The 24,201-nt window shown below is 35.3% G+C and overlaps 1 protein-coding gene across 1 annotated transcript in view; it reads right to left on the bottom strand.

Annotated features, from left to right (window-relative positions):
- LOC146441689 (ATP-binding cassette sub-family A member 13-like) overlaps positions 1-24,201 on the bottom strand; it is a 141,441-nt gene that overhangs the window by 54,883 nt on the left and 62,357 nt on the right. The window contains exons 25-30 of the mRNA XM_085052185.1: positions 17,749-17,995; positions 16,765-16,854; positions 16,107-16,179; positions 14,453-14,571; positions 13,401-13,488; positions 6,934-7,042 (exon numbers count right to left, since the gene is read on the bottom strand). Coding sequence (XP_084908311.1) covers positions 6,934-7,042; positions 13,401-13,488; positions 14,453-14,571; positions 16,107-16,179; positions 16,765-16,854; positions 17,749-17,995 — 726 coding nt within the window. The remainder of the gene's footprint in view (positions 1-6,933; positions 7,043-13,400; positions 13,489-14,452; positions 14,572-16,106; positions 16,180-16,764; positions 16,855-17,748; positions 17,996-24,201) is intronic.

The following is a 24,201-nucleotide window of genomic DNA, read 5'->3' as shown; positions in this document are numbered from 1 at the left end:
GTAACTCTAGCACAGAATAATTAGAAACTGTGAAAATGAGATAATTGCCAAAGAAAATAAAGCCCCATTACATTAAATAGCATAATGCTCCATGCAGTATTGTATCATACAATACCAATCAAAAAGCAAATTACACTGAATTAATTTTCTTCTATGGAAGAGTCGCCAAAACGAATCACACTTCTTAAAAGTAGCAAACATTTTTGAGAGTCAATTTCCATTCAAACCATGTAGATGAAACAAAGGATTACATTTTTTTTTAAATTTACACTCACAACTGAAATTAAATTTCACAAGCTTGTGGATTACAAGTAAGAAAAGTATGACAGTGCTAAACTAAGTTCAGTTGTATTTAGAATTCAAAATTCTATCAATGCATTAAATATAATACTTGCCTTTCATTCAGTATTTTAAGTTTCTTCAGTTAGTCTGGAGCATGACAATCTCTGAATTTGCTGCTTTTTTAGTATAATGATTTCTTCCCTTCACCCCATTATCAAAAAATAGATTATTAATTTATATAAAGCCAATAAACTGACTTGCAATTCACAGAGGAAAAAAGGTTACCCGGAACTTAAGAAATAAGTTATAAATTATCTTCCAATACCTAAAAAACCCAACAGAATTAATAATATATGGTATTTTCCATTATTTTTTTTATTTAAAAAACCCTTCCATGTAATTTTATAACCTATCCCTTCCTAAATCTCTTCTAACCACTTAAACCATCTTTTTTAACACATATCTCTGTCCCAATACAGCAGTTAACATGATGTAAAATGTACTTATTGATACTTTCTTGCCTTTATATGTCTTTTTACTATGTAAAGCTGCTATAATGAGGCTCATTAAGTTGAAAACTATCCACCATCTTTGAGAACTTAAAAACTATAAATGACAGATAAATTAAGAAGTTCTAAATTATAAAGCTCCTATTAAACAGATGCTTCTGGTGTTTATCACCAGAAGGATTTTTTTAAGGATTGTACTTGCAAGCCTTGTGGGAACAGCCCTTAGGACAAATTTACCATGTCAGTATTCACAAGAGAAAAGCAAAGACAGGCAATAACACCAAATCCGATATGATTCGGCATTAACTCTGTCTGCTCCTTTTCATAAATTTCTCAGTATAAAAATTATTTCTTCCACATCTACAGACTGACATTATATTCTCCTGACTTAATCACAACCAAAATTTTCTCTGTTGTCCTAAAACCTCCTTTGTCTAAGTCCTCAGCTTGCAGTTGGTCACATTATTTTTACAGCTGACATTTAGGCTTCTTTATGGGCAGAGGTGAAAAATTGTAATAGACACCCATTCCAGCCTTTCCAAAACCATGCAAAAACAATTCAAGAACTGGAAAAACTGTGACCATGGTGAATCTTGTACTTTAATGGTCTATTCAGACAGTACAAGGACACCATGATGAAAGACTTTCTTAGACCGTTTAACTTTCTGCAATATAAAAATGGGGAGTTTCCAAAATGAGAGGCACTATTTCCCTTGTTTGAAAGGGATGAAGTGGAAGGCATCTCAAAGGAAGCAACATGTCTGTATACATGCTAGTTGATATATGTATGCTTCTATAGTTCTGAAAAGGAATGAATCTAGATGTTAATCCCAACAGAGAGCACAGCAGCCAGTAATTTTGGTAATATACTTTCTTAGCTTTTTTCCAGCTAAGAAATTTCTCTTTCTTTTCTCAGTTGTTTTGCTTACAGTCAACTACATTTTTTGGTGTGTCTTTTCTTTTTTTCCTCATTTTTGTCTTTCATTTAAGGAGAAGACTCAGTTGTCATCTCTTGTATTCCTCAATGAAAGACTTTGCTTTATGCAACTGAGAACAAGGGCATTTTTACCAATCCTGCAAATCACATTACTATGGAAAAAAAGAGTGGGGAAGTAGTGAGAGCTTTACAGTTTAACTATAAATTTCAGGAATAACAGAGCTGGAGCCTGGGTGAGGGAGTATATTTACATTAGAAATTACATTACTCATAGCTAATAGTAGAAGAGGCAGTAAACAATTCATTGTACCCTCTTCAGCTTCTCTGTGATTTCCCCTTTGAATTCTCCCTTCCAGGTGGAACAATCCTACCCCTTTCCTCACATTGTTCTTGATTAAACTAATTTTAGATTCTAATTTGTTAAAAAGGCATTCCTAACCTAGTGAGATAAATTTTTCATAAAACGTTAGAAGGATTGCAACATTTCCTACAATAAAATATTATACTTTTCCATTCTGGATAGGAAAGCTCACAATTTGGTATAGCTTTAGAGAGTTGGATGTTTCTGTCCTGTGCATGATAGTCCAGTCCATCCCACCTGGGCGCAACTTTCCACATAAACACATTTCAAAGTCTCTGGTTTTCCAGTAAATATGAGGAAAGTGATATGAACCCAGCAGTACTTTTTCAGTATCAGCTGGAGTAACCTAGAAGAAAAAATGTTAAATGTCTTCAAGCTTGTATGACATCACTGTAGGTTAGTAAGAGGTGTCCTTATGTATATTTGGTGGTTCTGCACTGTATTTTGGGTGTGTCTGAACCTGTCTCTTGGCACCACTTCACAAACTGGCTCTTATGTCAAGCTGAGTCTTGTGTACATAGATCAGTTTAGATCTGTGCTACTAAATCTAAATATCATAATTGTTGCAGACTTGAACAGAAGACCAGTCTAAGTTTCTTTATTCCAAACATTTCATTTTAGATTAGAATAAATAAAAAAACATGTAAGAAAAATGGAGGTAGATATATATTTCTATTTATATGAGACATTACTATTAACTGAAAATTACAATTTATATTTTATGGAGAATTTCACAGGCAGCACCATCATTAATTGTCTCTATTTTACTTTTCCCCACTAAGTAGACATGGTTAAGGTTCCATCTAAAGCCCATTTCAGAGTTTCCTTTGTAAAAAGGTCTAAAGTTATAATTTGCAAAGCATTCAGGAAACTATACAGCCACTTTCCACCAAAATTCAGCTGAAAATTACTCCCTTTATCCCTTCCACTCCTTTGAAGAGCTGAATTTGAAATAAATGAGGATGCTACATGAAAGCTTACAATGATCCTAGTATGAAAGATTTTTTAAAAAATCAATGACTTCAATAGGAATCCTCAGATGGGGCAGCTACATCACAAAAAGCCTTTCTATATTGAGACATTTCTGTTCTTTGAATAATGATGTAAGAAATTTTTTTGACCACTCTACTTTACAGACATCATTATAGATGACTACCAGTCCTTTTTTCTTTATATAGCCTTACCTTAAGAGAGAGGTTATAGTCCTTCTCCTATACTCCAGCATGATAAACACATTTTGACTCAATGTTACAAAATTAGGTGTTAAAAGTAACAGTTTTATTTTATTAAAATTTCTACGTTAAGCTTAAGCAAAAAATATGGTCTTTTTAGTTTTTTATTCCTCTTACTTCATTAGTCCATTTTTGTTTGCTCACAATTACATTACTTAATTGTAGGAATGATGCATTTCAGAAAGAGATTAGAAAACATCATTCATATAAGCTTTGATACCAGTCAGAAGTGAAGGGTTTGGACAAAAATCCAGTACATATCACTTTCTTTGTTGAAGAATTTTACTCACCATTTTTTTTTAATTATTAACATGTACATTTTCATTATCTGCCACTGAATTTATAACCCGCTAGAAAACAGAATGTATTTCATTTCCTCCACAGTAAGACAGATTACTTTTTCCCCACAATGGAATAACAGACTTCCATGACCGTGAAAGTAGAGGTGGATATCCACATGATAGAGAAGATGAGATATTTTTATACAAGAAGTATTACTGAACTGCTTTTCCAAAAGAGACATCTGATCTATTATCTATGATAAATGACATAAATAGATGGGGCCAATTTCTGTTGCTCCATCTAATTACATGTACCTCCAGCTGGGCAAATACGCATTTTCTTCAACAACCATACCACTCTTCACAGGAAAATTACAAGAAGCAAACATCGCAACTTTCCAAGCATCTTCACAGAGAAATTTACCAATAATCACATATTGGTAAGAGAGAGGTGAGGGAACGAGGGCTGGCAGGGAAGAGAAATCTCTCCACTTGCAGAGAAATGGTTTGAAGATCAGATTGCACAGTAGCAAAAAGGAAGTATTTTTTATCATTAAATAAATATAATTTCCTGCCCCTGCATGCTGAAGGGTCAGTTACTTGGATTGATAGAACAAAAAGAAATGATGAATTTTTTTCAATGTTTTTTGAACAGATAGTAAACCCTAGGGATTTAAACCAATGCAAGGCAGCATATATTCTCTATACTCTTGGGTAAAATTTCTTCCTTCAAACTTTCATAACAAATCGTGTCTATATTCCCTGTATCCTCTTGACTGCAGAAAAGACTTCAGACAAAAACAATTAGCCTCCTTCTTGGCTTCTTATTACCAAAACCTATTAGAAACTTGGACCAGTACTACTGATCTCATATGAAAGTTACTGGATCTGTCCCTGTGAGCAAAGCAGGTAGAACTGAGCTTGTGGTCATTAATGATTCTTCCCTCCTCCAAAGATCTTGGGAGAATTCCAACTGGGTTCATGTCCAAGAAATACAAACAGGACATAACTGCACAGTGAAAGGGTTTCTTAGCTTTTTGTATGAGCATATAAAAACTTGTTGGCCTTGTTGACCTTGTTCAAGATTGTTTCGATATCATAGTTGCTGCTATTGTGTTTACCTCCATGGCAGTGCTCTACTCTATTGCAGTAAGCTTCTTGCAGTAAAGCGAGATTTTTTTTTTTTTTTAGTAAAGGAAGAAAAGACTTTGTCCTTACTGTCCCTTTTAAAGGGTCAAATTATTTTCATGTCACTTAAAAGTAATACCAAAGCGCTGGTTCTGTTGACAGGAAAAAAGTTGTTTCGTGAAATAACATGGCATTAATGCAAGTCAGAATTACAAAGCCACATTTCTGCAACATCTTAACAAGCTTCCTCACAGCAATTTCCAACAATATTCCTGAACTGACCTTGCATAAAAGCAGAGTTCTTAAGAAGGAAAAAAATTAAAAAAATAATAGTTTTCAATGTTGGAACATAGTATGTGGTCTCTACTGATTTACAGGACTGCATATAAAAATTTTAATTTAAAAAGTATATGAATTCTTCTCCAATAGAACAGTATCCTTAAATAAGAGAAAGCTAAAAGTCAGAGCTCAAGTGGCATATATAGCACTGGAAACTGTTCAAGGTTTCTAGAAATAAAATATACATATGTATGGGTCTCTACACAAAAAATACACACATATATATGTGTGTACACTCTTGCACACACAAATACAGATATGTGTACACAAACAAGTACATACATACAGATAGGTAGGTAACCCAACCTCTCTTCCCAAGATTCTGTGACAGTTTCCTCTGCATTATGCCTCAAGAGCATGATCAGTCCATCTTTACTGCACTTCTCCAATAGATGAGCACATAAATAAACTACTTTTTAGTTCTTGAGCTCTACTTCTGCAGACAGCTAACGTATTCTGCCACAAGATTATATAATGAGCCTTTATTTGTATAGAGGTCAGTCCAAGACTTCAAGTATTTCTTAAGCACTGTTTTGCTTGCTGTGTTTCTCTGCCATACAATATCAAAAAATAAAACATTTCCACAATGCTTAGGACAACTATCATTTTCTCTGACTGGAAGCAGGACAGCAAACCCTGATTCTCCATGATATATATGAAAGTAAGGGTACACAAACATTTAAGTTCCAGAATGGGATATCTAATCGTACAGAAAAAATGTTAGCATCAGTACAACTATGAAGCTCAGGAAAAGATTAAAAATTGATTTCTATTAAAAATTCTCATTAAAATACCTAAATTCATTTCATTCAAAATTTCTGCATAAACACATTCCTTTGACTTGTTCTCATAATTCATTTAGAAAAATAAACCCCAAGCATCTTGAAAGCAAGCCATCACTCTCTTTTTCTTTGACATTCCAGAATATTTTCTTAATTAATTTCTATTTTCAGATTCTCAGGATTCCTTCCCCATTTTCACTGATTTAGTCCTCTTTCTTCATTATAAAAATATTGAAAATAATTTTACCATTACAGACAACCATTCTAACTTTACAAAAACTCTTAAAAATTGGTGATAATCTCTTATGAACTTCTCTAAACCAAATTCCTCTTTAACAGAATCTGAAGAATGAAGGGAACTGGAATGAATAGAAGTTAACCCAAACTTCTGAAGTTAATCAAGCCCAGATTTCAAACTAAATTTCCACATTCTAAAAGTTCATCTGTGTTAACCTCTGAGTCTTTGGCTGCAGTGATTTTTTAGAGGTCAGTTCATAAAATTTTTACTTTAAAAATTTTTTATAATTTCAGGGATGTCTGAATCAGAGAATTTAATGTATTTGAGCCAGATAGATTAATTTCTGTTTTATTATGTACAATGATAAGATATAGTAGGCTCTCCTGTTCTTTGAGTAACAGGATGCTATGAAACAACACATTGCAGTGTGAATTTAGAGGCTAATCTGGATTTATGCTGGATATTTATATAAGGAGACAAAGTAAAGTGCCAAAGTTATAAATCCATACTCTGCTGTGTCTTAGTAGTCCCATTTAAGCAAGCCCTAGCAGTAGTTTCACAGGGACTAACATCCCAAACCAATTTATACTTACTTATTCCACAGGAATGTCTTTGTAAGGAATTCATATGGCATGGTAAGCTTTAAATTCAAATTTTACCTTACTGTGTACTACATTCTTCACGCAAACTTTCTGTGTAATTAAAATTTTCATTTTTCAATCCTCCCAAGAAATGGGACACTGAAATCCTACTGTAAACGAAGAAAAATTCTCATACCTAAAATTATTTTAGTTTATTTAAAAACTACTTTCCAAAATATATGAAAAAATACAAAGACTATTACCATACTGTCTCAAATCCACATTAGGGGGCAAATTCAGCCAGAGAATGAAGTTATTGAGTTCATTTAAGTAGGATGGCAGTGAATGGAAACCTTTTTGGTTATACCACACCTGGAAGAAAGAAAGGAAATTGTGAATCAAAAACTAGTTCAACTTGGATGCTGGTCTGAAAGTTTATATACCTTTAAGGATTACATAAAAGATATTTAATTCTCCTGTTACAACACCTATTTTTAGAAGAAAGTCAACTAGCCAGAGCAGAATCAGTTGATTTACACAGGTCTTTGAACAGCATACAGCAGCCTTTTCGTTGTCTGTTGCTAGAGATATATGCCTGTGTTTATTACTAAATTGGGATTCTCTGATTTAACAAACACTGTGTCCCCCTTCCTTTACACACATTTGGTTGAACAAATCGAGGAAGAACAATGTGAAAATAGCATCTGCCAGCTTAATTGAAAATACAAAAAGATAAGTAAAACTACTTTTAAAATTGAAAAAATCATTGACATTCCAAGGAGACTTCTCTAAATGATATCTGCATGTGACATATAGCATAAAATATCTAGGAACAGAATATGGTGAAAAGAGGGGAAAAACAAGAATCAAGGAGGCACCGTTTACAAGGTATGAAACTATTCCATAGACAAAGCTGTCTCCATCTTCAACAAGCATCAGTGGTTTGTTAAGCAAGGAGGAAATTGATATAAACTCTAAGGCAGACAAGGCAAACCAGTCTCTCTGAGGAACACAGGGAAGCAATTCTGTTGTAACATATACTTAATCCTCAGATCATGCAGAATTGTCCTGACTTGATCATTTACACTTCCACTTGCCAGAACCATTGCTGAGAGTTTGATATGTCCCAAAATCAAATTTAATGAGGTTTGAGTTTTCCTCTGCAGTTAGAAATCGATTCTATCACCCATTACTGTTAATCACAATGGTTTTGAACCTACATTATCCATACTGAAAACTAGGTCAGATTATTACGTATGTTTATTTTCAGTTTCAATGACATTTAAAACTATCTGATTACTATCCATTTCTCACATCATAGCAACCCTTCTTCTCCCCTTTTTTTTAAACATTTGAAAAACTCCTAACCTTTCCCTCTTTGAAATCAGCTGTTTGTACTCTGCATTTTGTACATTCTAGGCTGGGCAATTCTCACTGTGTGTCTGGGTTCTGAATCATACTGGTGAGTGAACAGGATTTAATATATGTCTTTATTGCGTTAACACTCCTCATCTAGGATTTCCATTTTCTTAGATAATATCTAAAATTACCATCTATACAGTTACTTCTTGGCAACTTCCCTAAAAATTTTCTTACTATTGCTTTGATGCTGTTTTTATTTACTTGTAGATAATTTTCCTTTTTTTTCCCCTATACTATCAAACTACAAACCTTACTTAGAAACAAAGTTCCAGATTTTGACTGGGTTTTTTGATGCTTTCTGCTCTATATTTACCCATGCAGCTCTAATCTTCATTTCTGTTTCTCTTTCTTAATAATTATTTTCTTCTGGTTCATTCTCTTGACTACCTACTAGTTTGGATCTCCACATTTTTTGAGGTGAGGTTTACAGTATTCTAACGCTCCATTTTATTTCCTCCCATCTATCCTAGATTGTGATTCCAAGAACCACTCTGTGTTCCCTGTCATTTCTTCTCTGCCTCTCACCCTTGAATCTTCTTTGCCATCAGTTCTTTCAGTCATTATTTAAAAATTAGCAGCTTTGATCTGCCACTGCTCATGCCTACATTACCTTTCATTTTCTATTCCTCTTTATGTCTTCTTTACAGAGCTGCTTGAAATCTCAACAGCATCATAGCAATCATCTACGTTGAAAGAGACCTTTAACACCATCAAGTCCAACCCAACAGTACCACTGCAACTCTAGAACACTAAACCACATCAGCCAGTGTCAGATCCAGGCACGTCTTAAACACCTCCAGGGATGATGACTCCACCAAATCCTGGGAAAGTTACACCAAAGCCTGACCACCCTAACAGTGAATTTTTTTCTAATGTCTAATCTGAATCTCCCCTGTTTCAGCTTCAGGCCATTTCTTCTTGTCCTCTCACTGCATGTATGGCAGAAGAGACTGGCCACCACTTCACTACAACCTCCTTTCATGGAGTTGTAGAGAGGAATGTGGTCACCCCTGAGCCTCCTGTTCTTCAGACTAATCAAACCCAGCTCTCTCAGCCATTCTCCATAAGAAATGTTCTCTAGAAAATTCACAAGCCTTGTTGCCTTTCTCTGGATACCCTTCAGCAGCTCAATGTAATTTTTAAGTGAGGGGCCAAGAATTGAACACAGTACTTGAGGTACGGCCTCACCAACGCTGAGTACAGGGGGATGATCACTGCCCTGGTCCTGGCTACACTATTCTTGATACAGGACAAGATGTCATTACCTGGGCACACAATGGCTAACATTCAGCTGGCTGTCAACCAGTACTCACAGGTCTCTTTCTGCTGAACAGCTCTCAAACCACTCCTCCATCAGCCTGTAGTGCTGCATAGGGTTGCTGGCATACAAGTGCCAGACACAGCATTTCACCTTATAGAACCTCATGCAGTTGTCCTCAGCCCAATGACTGGGTCTGTCCAAGTCTCTCTGCATAGCCTTCCTACCTTCAAACAGATCAACATTCCCACACAGTTTAGTGTCATCTGCAAACTTACTGTGGGTGCACTCAATCCCCACATGCAGATATCAACAAGGGTGTTCAATAGGACCAGCCCCAAAACTGAGCCCTGGGCAACACCACTAGTGACAGGCCACCAACTGGATTTAGCACCACAACTCTCTTGCCCAGCCATACAGTCAGTTTTTTAGCCATCAAAGAGCCACCCGACCAAGCCATGAAAAGCCAGTTTTTCAAGGAGGATGCTGTAGGAGATGATGTCGAATGCTTTATTGAAGTCTAGGTAGACAACATCCACAGCCTTTACCTCATCTATTAAGCAGGTCACTTTGTCATAGAAAGTCAGGTTGCTCAACCAGGATTTGCCTTTCATAAATCCATGTTAGGTGGACCTGACCCCCTGGTTGTCTTCTGTGTACTATGTAATGACACTCAAATATCTCACACTCTCATTTTCCCACATTTAAAGAAAAAAAACCAGAACAAACCCCAAAGTCTTTCCCTCTTTGCAAAATCATATGGAATTCCTTTGTTCTTCTCAAATTCAGTTCCCACAAATTATTACACAATCTAGATCTCTCATTCACTAATCAACAGGAGTGGTCTTTAAAGAATTATAGTGAAAGAGAACCTAAGATTCCTGAGGAAAACTGAAAATCTCCTGTGCAAATAGCAAGCAGAGCAAAAAGATAGAAACAAATATCAAGGGTAACCTGTCTTTTTCACACCCCCATACACCCATCTCTTATTCTATCTTTTTTAAAAAATTTGTGCCAAATAGAAAGTTATACATACATAATGAAACTCCACTGCAATTGTGTCCATTGTATTGAAAAAAAAAGACAATTAAAAATATAATAAAGCAAAATTCTGACAACACATCCTCATTTAATTCAGGTAGGGAAAAGGTCACAAATGTTCAGAGAACCCCTTTGAAATATAGTAACATGACCAATATTCAAATGAATATACAAAAAACACAATAGAGCATTGTGTGTAAGAATACATTTCAATATCCAACATGTTAATTGGAATTATTCCTTCAAGCTGCATTATGTAGCTGAATCATGTCACCAGGAAATAACAAAATTGAAAATGGATATGTAGTTTATTATAATCCGAAAAAAGAGACATTTGAGGTTGTTCACTTCACCAGAAGATATATATAAGGTTTTTCTTCTAAAGATTTGTGTCTTATTCAAAATTGCTTACAAAGGTAAAATATAAAAAAAGCAAATATATTTCAGCTGTAGCTGAAAATTCTTTCATATTCCTTCTGTGCCACACAGGTAATTATTTACAGAGGGCAGAAATGAGCTGAAGAACAGAAAAATATATACTTCAATATAACTTATTTTTATTTTATTTTATATTCTATCTATGGTTAGAAAAGTTCTTTTCCAAGGAAAAACACAATCCCTCACCACATGAGATAGAAGTTCTGTGAAGACGTGTTTTACGTTATTATATAATATTTTACTTGCCATTAATATTCCAGAATAAAGCCAGACTGACATTTCAACTAACATATGGCCTATAAAGAAAAAAGGATGAGAAGGAGCAGAGAAATCCCTAAGCATTCCTGAACCAGATTCATGATTGATATCATCTCTCATATTGGAGAGATGTAATTTTTTCCTCTGGACACTTATACAACTACTGTACTGTAAAGCCTCAAGTCTCAATCTCTGGGATTGGAAGAATGTACTCTTCCAAATGACACGTGAACAGTACAATTTGCCTTTCAGCAGCATTTAAAATTACCACATGTTCTTCCTATATTTCCTTATGCTATAAAAACAGCAACTATGAAACCATTATGGAACAATTTTTGCCCATATTACCAAAGGAAGCCAAAGAATATACAGTCATAAAAATACAAAAAATTTGAGAAGTTGTGCTTTTGCTACACAGCACTGATGATCAATGAATCCCAATAATCCATGTTTTTAATCAGCCACACTTGTCATGTAGTAGATATATTCTGTCTGTTGTGTTCACAAGAGACATCCTTTGTTTGTATGCATATACCACATATACACATGTGTATACAGCACAGTATAATTAGGTGCAGTAAAATAGGCACTAAATAATTTTTTTTTAATTTGAACAAGAAAAATTGTTGGCTTTTTGAGTAGAAGATAAAAATGTACAAAGACTCAGAAATTTTCTCAAATGAAGTGAATCATACAGTAATTCCCTTCATATGCAAATTTCTCATTTTCTTTCTTACAGCCTATGTAAATGGTACATTCACTGTCTCAAGAACAAGCCTGAAAGGTCAAAGTAAAAATCCGGTCATTAATTGCTGAAAGGTTAATGCAACAATTTGACATTGCATCTCTTGAAAGACACTTCCAGGAGATACTTTAGATAACACAGTGCCCTTTATAAATATACTCCACTATTTGCTTTGGGTCTGAAATATGAAGCTTACTTACTAAGAGTATAACCATAATTTATCCCTGTCCTGATGGCAGGTGGAGCTCTATAGCAAAGACATTTAAAAAAAAAGGACCTGACAAAGACCACAGTGCAAGCATGTAAAAACCAGAGTCTAAAATGATTAAAGATACACGGGAAAAAATGACAGTCCAAAAAAAAAAATCTTACTGAAAACCTTCAAGTTTCTAATGAAGGATTGATGGAACTAGAGTTCAAAGCTATAAAATATATGGGACTGGAAAAGAGATTACAAATGACCAAAATGAAAATCTATGCTCAGATTTGTATATAAAATAGGGAGACTTCTAATAAATTACATGGAATAGGCATTAGAAACAGAAAGTGATTTTGCAAAATTAAACATGAAATTACTTTGGATTGGAGAATATCTGTATTTTTTTCTTACACTTTGTCCCAAAATGGATTTTTAGATTTTATTGACACTGTTCCTAATATTCTTTTTTTATAAGGGCAAATAAAATCTATATTTCCATAAAACAATTTAAAAACAGAAGAACCTTTCTTTCATATCCTAATCGGGAATCTGGAAAATGCACAGCTTCCTCTCAACAAATCTTTTTTTCCTCAAATACAAAAATAGATAGCACTCACTGACATGCATCAATACTTTTCCAAGACATCTGTTCCTCTGCTCATAACACATCTACATTTGAATGGATCCCAAAAGTCACAGAAGGATTATTCTAAGCACAACTGAAATAAACGGCTTTTCCTCAAGGCCTTTTGGTATGCAGTGGAGAGGTATAGTGAAAACTTGGGAAGAGACCTGGAGGCTAACAAGCACTTATCCATGCAGGGGATTTTATTTCCCTTGGAATGCTTTAGAAATATCTTTTTGAGAAAAGGATAGCATGTTTGTTATGCAGAAGGAGCTGCTTCTAGAAGATGTCCTTACTCTTAGGGGGAGGGTGGTAAGAGAAATGAAGCAAAGCAAAGTATCCCTTGTAGGCATGAAAAAAACATCAATAGCAACCCACTATTGTGATGTTCAATGCACTTTGGCCAATTCTGACATTGTTTTTTTGTAGAAAACAAAAAAAAAATTTTGCTGAGTATTTAAAAACAAATTTTAAACTTAGATTCTAAAATTAGTTCACTAGAAAAAAAAAAAGCTACAAAAGCTATATCATTTGACTCATTTAAAACTGTTTCTCAAACACAGGAGGATACTTCAAGAATTACAAACAAAGAATTAGACTACAAGAGACAGAGGATTTTCTTCCAATTACTCAGTGCAAGGATTTTATGTAGTGATTTATTATTTGCTAAGTGCTGTGGTGTCTGAAGCCTGAAAAAGTAATCAATACATACATACAGATGTGCAAACATACATGCAACCTTACCTTAGCCAGAGGCTGAGATTTGGTGTTATTCAATTTTTTATCTTGAAGTTCAAATGTTTTCATCCTTCCGAAAGACCAACCACCATATCTGATAGTAGAAATTAAAGTAACAAAAAGTTATCTGCCTTAAACTTTGCAGTTTACTTGCAAAGGTAAAGTAGAGATAGCTAGACTAATGTTTTATTTTTCAACTGAAAGTAACATTTCACTCATAAACTCCTTCCCTGTTAAAAAGGAGGGGGACAATGTAGTCTTTTATCTGGTGAATGTTATTGGCTCTTTTCCATCAAAGATATTCCCTTAGATAAGGTTTTTTGCTTTCTGAAAGCTGAAATCTCTGAGTAACAGGAAAGGGTCATGGGCAAGTGAGGTATTATTGACTTCCAGAAGCATCTTAAAAAGCTTTATTTCTTCCTATTCCACTTGTATTCTAGCTCAAATCTTCCATCCAAAGATGCTTACCTCTATTTATATCAAATCAGATGCACCTTCTTTTAAAATATAAATGCCTAACACTTTCTTCTCCTTGATAAAATCATACATGGTCTAATATTTCCACTTACATTATCAGCAGTGGTTGATTTGTAAAGGCACATAAGTAAACTTCAAAATACAGCAGATAACCTCTGTTGCTGATATCACAGAATATGAATTATTGCCAGGGGCATACCAGCTCTTTTTACTTCAAAGAATATATTAATTGGAGCATATCCACCTCTATTTGATTGAGTCTCTGAAGAGTGGAAATTATATTGTTCACCTGGTTTAGATATGCATCTCTGAGATGCTGAAATAACTCAAGATGTGGAAGAAAATCAAGAGTATGTCTAGAGGCAATCACCATGCAACTACTGGAGGAAGTTCTGAGATGAGGCCATTGAGGGGGTTTCATGTCACCTTGAATTGTAGTCTGACTCTACACCTTGATAACAATCACCAGATAAAGACAACTACCTTTGTATTCTCAGTGACAAATGTCTATGCTTTAGATCAGGAAGGACTGTGGGATTTATAAACAAAGGATAAACAAAAGCTAGACATTTTAAGATTACCTTGTTTTGTTGGAAGGCCTCACTAAATACTCTTCCACAGGGAAACCTGAAAGATTATACAAAATATGTCCTTTCTTATTCTTCACATAGGGAGCAGAGGTATTGAAACTTGGGCACATCTGAAAAACAGTATAAATAAGTAAAGAATTTTTTTAAAAGAGTGGTACTACATATGGTCTTTTTTTTATTATTTTTATGTAGATTTTACAGCATTTCTTTTAAACTGGATTTGCCTTTCTTAGCTTTTACACTATTTCAATAAATTATGTATGGTTTTATGTTTATAAGGCAACTCAAATGATTGTGCCACCTACATATTAGAAATCCCTTTGATTTCTCTTGCAGCCCTGTCAGTCAGTTTTGTTTTGAAAACATCAAAACTTGTATATAAGTTTAGGAATGTTTACAGCAATGAAAAAGGCAAGGCTGCTATTTATTTGTTTTTCCTGAGAAGAAACACAAAATAGGCATCAGACAAATGTGAGATGAAAGCAAAATTCTAATTAATGTTATAGGCTTCTAAAATTTTCACTGATGGGCTGCAGAGAAGAATAAAGGAAGATGTCTTCTAATGATTCAGTGGGACATTCTCACAATCAAAGAAAAGGTGACAGATATTAGATTTCATTATCTCAGAAGCCTTACAAAGTACTTTATGTTGATCAACTGAAAAATTTTAATGTTCATTTGATGTCTCAACCCTACAGAAATTAAAAATTCACTTTCAATGATTGCTCTTACATAGCTCACAGATACAAGTTTTGCCTCGACTGTCAAGTGACTTCTTTCAGTTTTCATGGTTAATAGGCCTCTCCCTGTGTAAGTTCCGATTTTGTGTTTTATTCAACTGTCTTGTATTGTAAGTATAAATCTCATTGGTATGAGAGGCAAACTTATTCCTTTCCCTGAAAAGTAAAAAACTAGTTTCCTCCTTCCATTTTTTCCAAAACTGTATTTTTATATTTCATATGCAACTCTTACTCTAAACAATTATATACTTTAAAACAAAGTAAACTTTTTTTGTAGGAGGTTCCCTTTTCTGGAAATACATTTTTCACCTCAGACACAGTTTCACATTCTCGTTTACTACTCAGAGCAAGTCAGCAGGAAAGGTCGTAAGTCAAGAAGGTCAGTAACTCATTACATTTTTCAAAATCCTTCAGTTCTTGAAGCCTGTTTTATTTTCGAATCCAAAACCCAAAACATAAACAAACTCTAACAATTAAATCTCCATCATGTGTAGATTCCCTGGTGGGTTCTGTCAGCTAGGCTCACCTGCCCTTCCCTTTGAAAGCAGGTAGTCTTCCAGATGATATGGAAGTGTTATGTTTTAACCTTGTTTTACATGACAGTTTTTCTTAATCAGAGCCCTTAACATTTTTAAACTAATTTGCATCTGTTGAAAATAATTCAGCTGTCTCTGATCCTGTTATTTCAGATCAATCTATAGCCATTTCTAGTGCACATATTTGTGCATATATATATATAAAAGAAAATTATGTTCAATTTCATTAGCTGAAAGAGAAGTAAATCTCCGATCGTAACAAAGCCAGACCTGTGAGGATTTATTTCCTCAAAAACAGCAGTCAAGGAATTAGAAGTAATATGCACACACATATTTTTTACATGCATAAGTAAATAAAAAATTACATACCTCCTGTTCAGACATGCATCTGCATGAATCCAGGGGTGATGTAGATTCCATCTGCCAGCATGAATTATTTTTTCTAATGGGAATAAACATAATAAAAGTGTAACTACCAAATGAAAGAAATGTATTACTTAACAGAAGAAATCCAGAGACTAATAAGCAGATCTGGCATGTTGAACACCTTAGAATTTGATCACAGAGGCAGCTGTGTCTAAAGTGAAACAAATTTTACTCATTTGTGTCAAAGCTGATTTACTAAAAATATTTATATAGGCATCAAATGAGCTGTAGGTCTCATATTTGCAGCAATTATTTAAGCATGGTCACCACTGCAATCCTAAATTTGGAAGTCTAGAATGCTTCATAACAAATATTTTCCTTATTGTCTATTCATCCTTCATATGCACACTAGACTTGGTCAAAATCATCCTGAAATTAATCAGAAAATTACGACTGACTTTTAAGCTGTATGGATAAGACCTTTAGCAGTAAAGTCCACTTATGTTCTTTATCTGGATGCCAGCTCCTTTATCAGAACAGATTTGTCACTAACCTCATGCTGCCAAAAAAAGCTTAAGATAATCCATTACACAAAAAGAAAAAAAAAATTGAAATGTTCGATACTTATAATTTAGGAAATAGTTACATTATTCACAATTACCCATGTTGTGAATGTGTACATGAGTGGTCCCAGTCAGAGAAATATCCCAGTAGAACCTGAGAAAGGTTTCCTATGTTACCATCTTCAGTGCTGTTCAAAGTGGTCCATGGGGTAAGGAGTGAAGGGGTAAGAGAAATAAAAAAAGGAAAGAAATAAAGACATGTTAATATGTCTAGCTCTATTAATCATCAGGTTCAGGCTCCTATGTATTTTCATTAAAGGACTATAAGATGCATGCATAGGTAACATACCAAAATATATCTCAAAAATCTCTGAGAACATGTAAAGAAAATTCATTACAATTATTGCAAAACAAATCTCAACATCTACCAATGGGCATCATTCTCTTTATAAATATGTGCTCCTAGCAGTTAGCGTGGCTAATGTGTTTTTATGCTTATAAAACAAATTTGTATCATATTTACAAATTCAAACAGCATCTTGTTATGTTTATCTGTGCATTTGTGCAGCAGAGAAAGTGATCTATATGTGCGATATGCGCTCTATGTAGAATAATTCTATAGATACTGTACATTAAAAACAAATAAAGAAATAATCTGGTTAGTTTCAAAGCTGAACATATAGAAATTAGGTTAAATAAATAGGCAGCTGGCTTTGTTAATACTGTGTGGCATTTTCAATCCAAGAATTATTTTGAGAAAATAGCTTCAGACCCAAGCAATTTGTTAAAATGAAAAATGCAAGGGCTTGTTCAAATACACTCATGCATTTACATATAAATGGTCATGGATGGTATTGATCTTAAACTTTACCCTTTCCTCCAGAAAATTCTTCACACACAGCTTTTCTTTCCCTCATAATAATCTATAAAATTGTACTAAACGTCTGAAAAAAGCCCCATGTAACTTCTGTTAAAAGTAACCTATCATTCTGTCTGGAATATGAATAGTCTTTAAAATATGAGAACTCAAGGGTAAAGGTCCCAGAACCCTGGATATTGATGATGATGGATGAGCCCTTTACCTAAAGAACGATTCTGCATTGTCATAAAGTCTTGGTGTCAGCTTGAGAGAAGGATAATCGATAGCCAGCGGCTTCACAGTAAACAGGGCCATTGCCAGTGCAACAAAGAGGATGGGCAGCAGCACATTTGACAGGCTTCCTCTCCAGTCTCGCCTCGTGTGGTGAAACCTCTTCATCAGAAGGGCGACAGTCTGTGTGAGAACAAGGCGGGCTCCACGCACACTCGAGGCCCCCACAAGTGAAATATCTAAGTGAGACAAAGAAAACAACTTCCTGACAAACAAGGAAAATCAAAATGAACTTTCATGTGCTTGTCATATATAGAACAGTCTTTTAGATCTAATAAAACCAAACCACATAAGCCTAGCATTTTCTCCTGGATGGAATAGTATAGCCCCATACCATATTACTTCCAAGTATAACCAATTAACTAATTTACTCTTCCTATGAGGGAAAACAAATAATCAGTTAACACATCTCTATGGCTTCCCATGCACAGCTAATGGCTTACTGAATATTTATTTTCCCTAGGTATTCCCTATGGTCCTAAACTGGTAGAACCATTCCTAGTGCACTGCCACCTTTGTTCCTGGACAAATTACTCTGACAAACATGTCTTGTATTAGCACTAAGGTCTTGATCTATCTTGACTGGAATCAGTGGCAACTTTTCCACAGAAATTTCAATGGATCATCTTCACAGCATGTAATAGAGCTTCACAGTTGCTAGACACATGGATTCTCATAAAAGCATTCACTTCATTTATCTGCTCTTATGGGACTGATAAAATTTTCATATTTGTTATCGATTCAGTTTTCATAGCTCACAGGCTGTCCTTTAGATTTGCATGGGAGTGTGTCCACAGCTTATTAAGATCTCACCAATCAATCAGTTTCCTGACAGATAGACTCTCCCTTGATTTTATTCTATCGTCCTTTGTTAGACATTTGTGAATCATAACAATCACTTTGCCTCCATTTTAGCCCCTAATGACTTCTAGGTATGTTCAGGTTCTTATAAAATTTTCTTGCTCGTGGCCTTGCCCAGCTGAATGTCCTTCAAACTCGTTCCTTCCTCAGAGCATAGCAGTGTCTGGCAGATTTACTACCACAGATATTTGCACTGTAGCAAGACTGAATAGCCTGCTTATCATAGTGCTCAAAGTCATGCTATATTTTATGAATCCCTGTGATTTGCCTCTTGTTACCTTCCCTTCTACATTTGGGGATCACTAACCAGCATTTCAATGTTCCATGTTTAAACAACTACATTTATGGAAGTTCTCAAATAACCTCAAATTAATTGTCCTTCTCTTAAAATAGCTTTTTTTTCTGAGTTACCTGAATTTTAATGCCAGACCCTTTGCATTATTCCAACACATCAGTTTTAGCCAAAACATGAGGAAAACAGGGAGAAAAACTAGTCAGAAAATAAGCCAAATTTCTGACCATGGCCATTGAGCAAAACAGCTCAAATTCTGCACTCATTACTCCAGGTAAATACAGGTTAATCACCTTCAGTCCCTGGAAAGGTCACAAATCAACTTCTCCAGAAAACAACACCCAGGATATGAAAAACAAGAACTTAGTGGGAATAAACATCTGTAAGTTTGAACTGTGTCACCTGAGACCTCAGCATAAGTACAGCACTGGTTTGGTGAATGAAGAAAGAGCAGTGTATGCTGATAATTTTGATTTAACAAAGCCTGTGACATGGTGTCCCCTACTAGAATGGGGTGTGGAGGACCTCGAGGACCATTGGCCGGACTGACAGGCACCACTCTGAAGGCTGGGAGCAGTGATACCAGATCCAGCTGAGGAGCAGCTGGTTGGTAGGAGTGTCCCTCGGGGGCAACAGTGAGGAAAACGCTAACAGTACTTTTTAACAGAGACATGTGTGCATACCTGCACCTGGAGGGGATCCACCCTGTTTGGAGGCATCTTTATGGCAGGCACTAGGGACAAGGAGAACATCCTGGCTGCAGGAGCAGCTCTCTGGCAGCACCTAAGGACCCTAGTGGCATCAAGGAGCAAATTCTCTGCTCAGGGAAAGGACAAGGTGCAACAGAGAGCTGGTACCTGGGAAATTCTGACATCATGTATCAGGAAAATAAATTTCACTGTGAAGAAGACAACCCATACTCAGCACCGGACTGGACATGGCACTAAGTAACCTGCTCTTGACCTGCTTGACCTGCATTCAACTACAATATTCTCTGATTTTAACGGACTATAATTAAGTCTAATTAATTTTGGGTTTATTTTGGGGGAAGGGCAAGGGGGGAAATTCCAGTATTTATTCCTGTAATTCCACAACTGAAGATAATCTCTTTTTAACCCAGAAAATCCCATAAAACAGAAATTCTTTCTTTAAGCAGTTCTAGTCACAGCCATAGCTTGCTAATTTGAGAGCTAACATAATGGTATTTAAGGGTTTGAACTTTTGTGGAGAGAAAAAGTACCTTCAGAATTCAGATTCTGGTTCAGCATTCAAATGCCCTGATCAAGAAGGGTTACATTTTAGACTTGGAATTGTTTGTCCTGTAAATTAGAGTAGGAGGAGGAGACACTCTTGTTAAAAATTTTTTTAAGAAACTTCTTATGAATGTATTACATTCTTCATATTATTATGGTAAGAATTTTAATAGTTATTGCAATACAGAAATTCAGACACTCAGAGGCAGAAAAATTTTCAAGGTATAAGTGTTTTTAGAATGAAACACATCCAGTTAGTGCTTCCAGCTCAGCATCCCTGAAATTGTAAATTATACCATCTCTCATTTATCAAAGTAGTGAAATGACAGAAAAGAAGCACAGAATTAGATATTTTCTCTAGTCACTGACCTGTTTATAGATCATAAGCATGAAATATGAAGGAAAGAAATATCAAAATATTTGACCCTTTGAATCTCTGAAAGGCAACTATGACATCTACTTTCTGGGGACAGAAGGGAAATCAGAGCTGCCATCAATTCCTTTTTTTTTTTTTTTGACAAACAAAACAGAGAGAAATTATAACAAATTAATTCAGATTGCCAAGGAGGGGAAATTGTAACCATGAATATAAAAAATTGTCCATTTTGTCTGATATCCTGACTCTTACTCAATATTCATAATGCCAATGAGCCAAAACACATCCCAGGAAGATGCAATAAACCATTATAGTAGAAGTACGTTCGACTGACTCAGGCACTTTTTTTTCAAAGTGATTTATCTTTTCTAATACCCCCTATGCTTATTATTTAAAATTCTAATTAAAATGGGTGCCAAATATCTTTCTGAATTATCTTAAATTTCCATCTTTGTGACCTTGACTTTTGTCATTTCTTTGTGTTTCATGTACAAAATGAAATTCTTGTTTATCTGTTTTGAATTTATTCTATTTGATGATACTGGATGGACTCTTAAATCTTGCTTTAGGAGACAGGTTATAGAAGTTTTCAATCCATCTTCTGCATAAATAATCTCAACCTTTTTGTCTCCTCTTATAAATATCTTTATAGCCCTAATCAACCTCACCAGTTGTCTCAAGTTCTCTTCTATTAACACTGTATTGGTCTCAAGATCTATTATGTTCAATGCAGCTGTCTATCAGATGTGGAAACACTGCTGATTCATACAACAGTATTATGCATTCTTGTACTGATCCTCTTGTTTTCTTTATGCATCATACCACTTAGTCTGACTGCAGCCACACTGTGAAAAGTAGCCTGCATTGGGCTTTCCATAATTGACTCAAAATGGCTTGCAAGATTCCCAAGGTGCTAAATCACTATTTCAACTCGAACATACAGAATTAATTTTTGCTTCATAAAGCTTGTAAGTAATTTACCACCTACATTTGGCATGTATGTCAGGATGCATAAAAACAGCATACATTTACAAGAAAACACTTCTGATTATCACTGAGAATCATAAAGGCTAGAAGACAAGACCAGCTGACCTCTCTGTTATGAAGTCAATTTTTATGCATAAAGCTTGTGAAAATATCCTCATCAATAATTTAGATCACAGAATTAAAAATCTGACCCAACTGTTAGAAGCTGTCTTGCTTGACTTACGATTGCAATTATCCACCAGAAGTGCAATTATGTTCACAATTAACTCGTACTTCCCAATTCATGCAGACTCTCCTTTGTATTATGGACAAGATTTTTGCTGCTTTCCAATACATACAGGTTAACATTAAGTACTGGGAAACAGAACAAGTCTTAAAACCTAGAAACTAAGATTTTCAAAATCCTTGCCTATAAGACTACTCCAGAATTAGGAGCAAAAACAATTATTGTAAAAGTCTCTGACTTGGTATTAGATGGTCCTTTTCTCACTTCTAGAATACAATGTAATTCTAATCTTTTTTCATGGTGCATAAGGAAATATGGGCTAGGCAATGAATACGTTAACAGCCAGGAGTACACATTTTCAATTCCACTTCTGTCACTTTGGCATTTAGACAAGTCATTTAGAGGAGGTCCAGATTTCAGGAAGATAATCCTGGAACTGAAAAACCCTGGCAAAACAGTTGAGATAGCTCATATGAAACTGGTTGCATTCAGAGGCAATAAATATTTATTGGCTTATGAGAAGTTTTGTGCCAAGAAGTAGCTCTAAGCTGAGCAAGTGAACAGACATCATTCTGCATTTCAGCACACACCATACTGGCCCAGAGGCAGTGCTAGCCCACCAATCTGTGCACAGCTTTCCGTTAGAAGATATAAAAATGTCCTTCCTCTTCTTGCACATTTTTAGTATAATATTAACTTTGTTTCCAGGAAGATGTTGAAGACTGATTCTCATGTGACAAATTTGGGTAAAAGGCATGTTGATGGTGTAAAGTATGAAGGGAATGCCTCTGGTCTCTGTTTCATATTATGACTGATTCTTTCTTATATGTAATAGGGTAATGAGCTCTCTCTATCCAGAGCTAGTCAGAAAAATATTTCTTTTTGGGGAAATTTCACAAGAGAAGTTCCTTTGTGGCATTTTTAGATATAAATCCTCCTATGCCTCCCCTCAAAGTATTTTTAATTTTAGACATTGTGAACATTTCTTCTAAAAAGTTGATTCAAATTGTTTCCATCTTAAAAATTTCCCATCTTATAGTTTCTCTCTATTCCATACATATAGATTAATCCAATTAAGTAACATTCTTGAGGGGAAAATCTGTGGGGTTTTAATTAAAAATTTAGCTTTACATTCTGAGCCCCAGAAACCAAAATGGGATTCTGCATGGGCCTGAAGACCTTTGAGACAGAGTACTAGAGATCTAGGCAACTGTAGAGTTCATCAGTGGAATTAATATTTTACAGACCAAGCATTTGTGCTTGTCACACCCCAGTCTTGTAATGAACCCCCTTCACAACTCAGATCTCCCAAGGCCTTTTCCTCAAGCCAGATAATTGACTGATTGGATTATTTCCTTCCTTTATCTAAGATATTATTCTTGTTCAAGATCTGACACGCTTAATATTTTATCGCACTGAAGACCACTGAAAGGATAGCATGAGCTATGCACCTGATTCTTATTGAAAAATCAATAAAGAACCAGCACAACCAGAAAAATGTCCTGTATACTCTCACTGAAGAAACTCCAACACCCAAATCTCATAGTCTAAAAATCTGTCCCTAGAAAATGACCAGTGAACTCATAAAGTAGCCTCTTTAGGCTCTTTATTTATTTATTTATTTTTACTTCCTAGAATAAGGTGTATGAACAAAAGTTCATTTGTATGCAAGAAGCTTATGAAAAGAATGGGGTAAATTTCTTTCAAACTTCTCACTGTATTTAGAAGAAATGCATTTTAATGTCAGGCCTAAACAGAGTAGGAATGATCTACTCACAGCAATATGTAAGATACTGAAGAACTGTCAGGACACAATTGCACTTAAATCTTAGGAGAAACACTTCACAATACCCTCAACATTCAACAGGTTGGGAAGAGATATATCTGACTCTCACTGGTTAAATGAAAGACAACTGTGTAAAGTGGTCTTGTGCAGAAGGAAAAGTGTAAAACATCCAGGTGTTAGAGAATAAAAAGCCTTCATCCATAAAATAATTTTCTTTACTTTTTCTTGCTGCATTGTTATCAAAGCAGTGACAGAGGTGCATCCAAGCAAGACTGTTTGATCCAGGACATCACTCTTTACATCCAAGATTTTCATTTATGTTTGTTGCAGGGGGTAAACACATTTTACAGATTACACGAGGCACATAACTAAATGGCAATGGAAAATACATGTCTAGAGAAGGGCAACGAACCTGATGAAGGGCCTGGAGCACAGTTCTTACACAAAGTGGCTAACGGAGCTGCAGTTGCTTAGCCTGCAGAAAAGGAGGCTCAGGGGTGACCTTATCACTTTCTACCATTGCCTGAAAGGAGGCTGTAATGAGGTGCTTTCAGTTTCTTCTCCCAAGAAACCAGTGACAGGACAAGAGGACACACAACACAGG

Source organism: Lichenostomus cassidix, chromosome 2 (assembly GCF_008360975.1).
Source record: "Lichenostomus cassidix isolate B80296 chromosome 2, HeHo_3.0, whole genome shotgun sequence".
In the NCBI taxonomy this organism is placed as follows: Eukaryota; Metazoa; Chordata; class Aves; order Passeriformes; family Meliphagidae; genus Lichenostomus; species Lichenostomus cassidix.
Note: the sequence above shows the minus strand (reverse complement) of the source record. Positions and strands in the feature narration are given on the sequence as shown.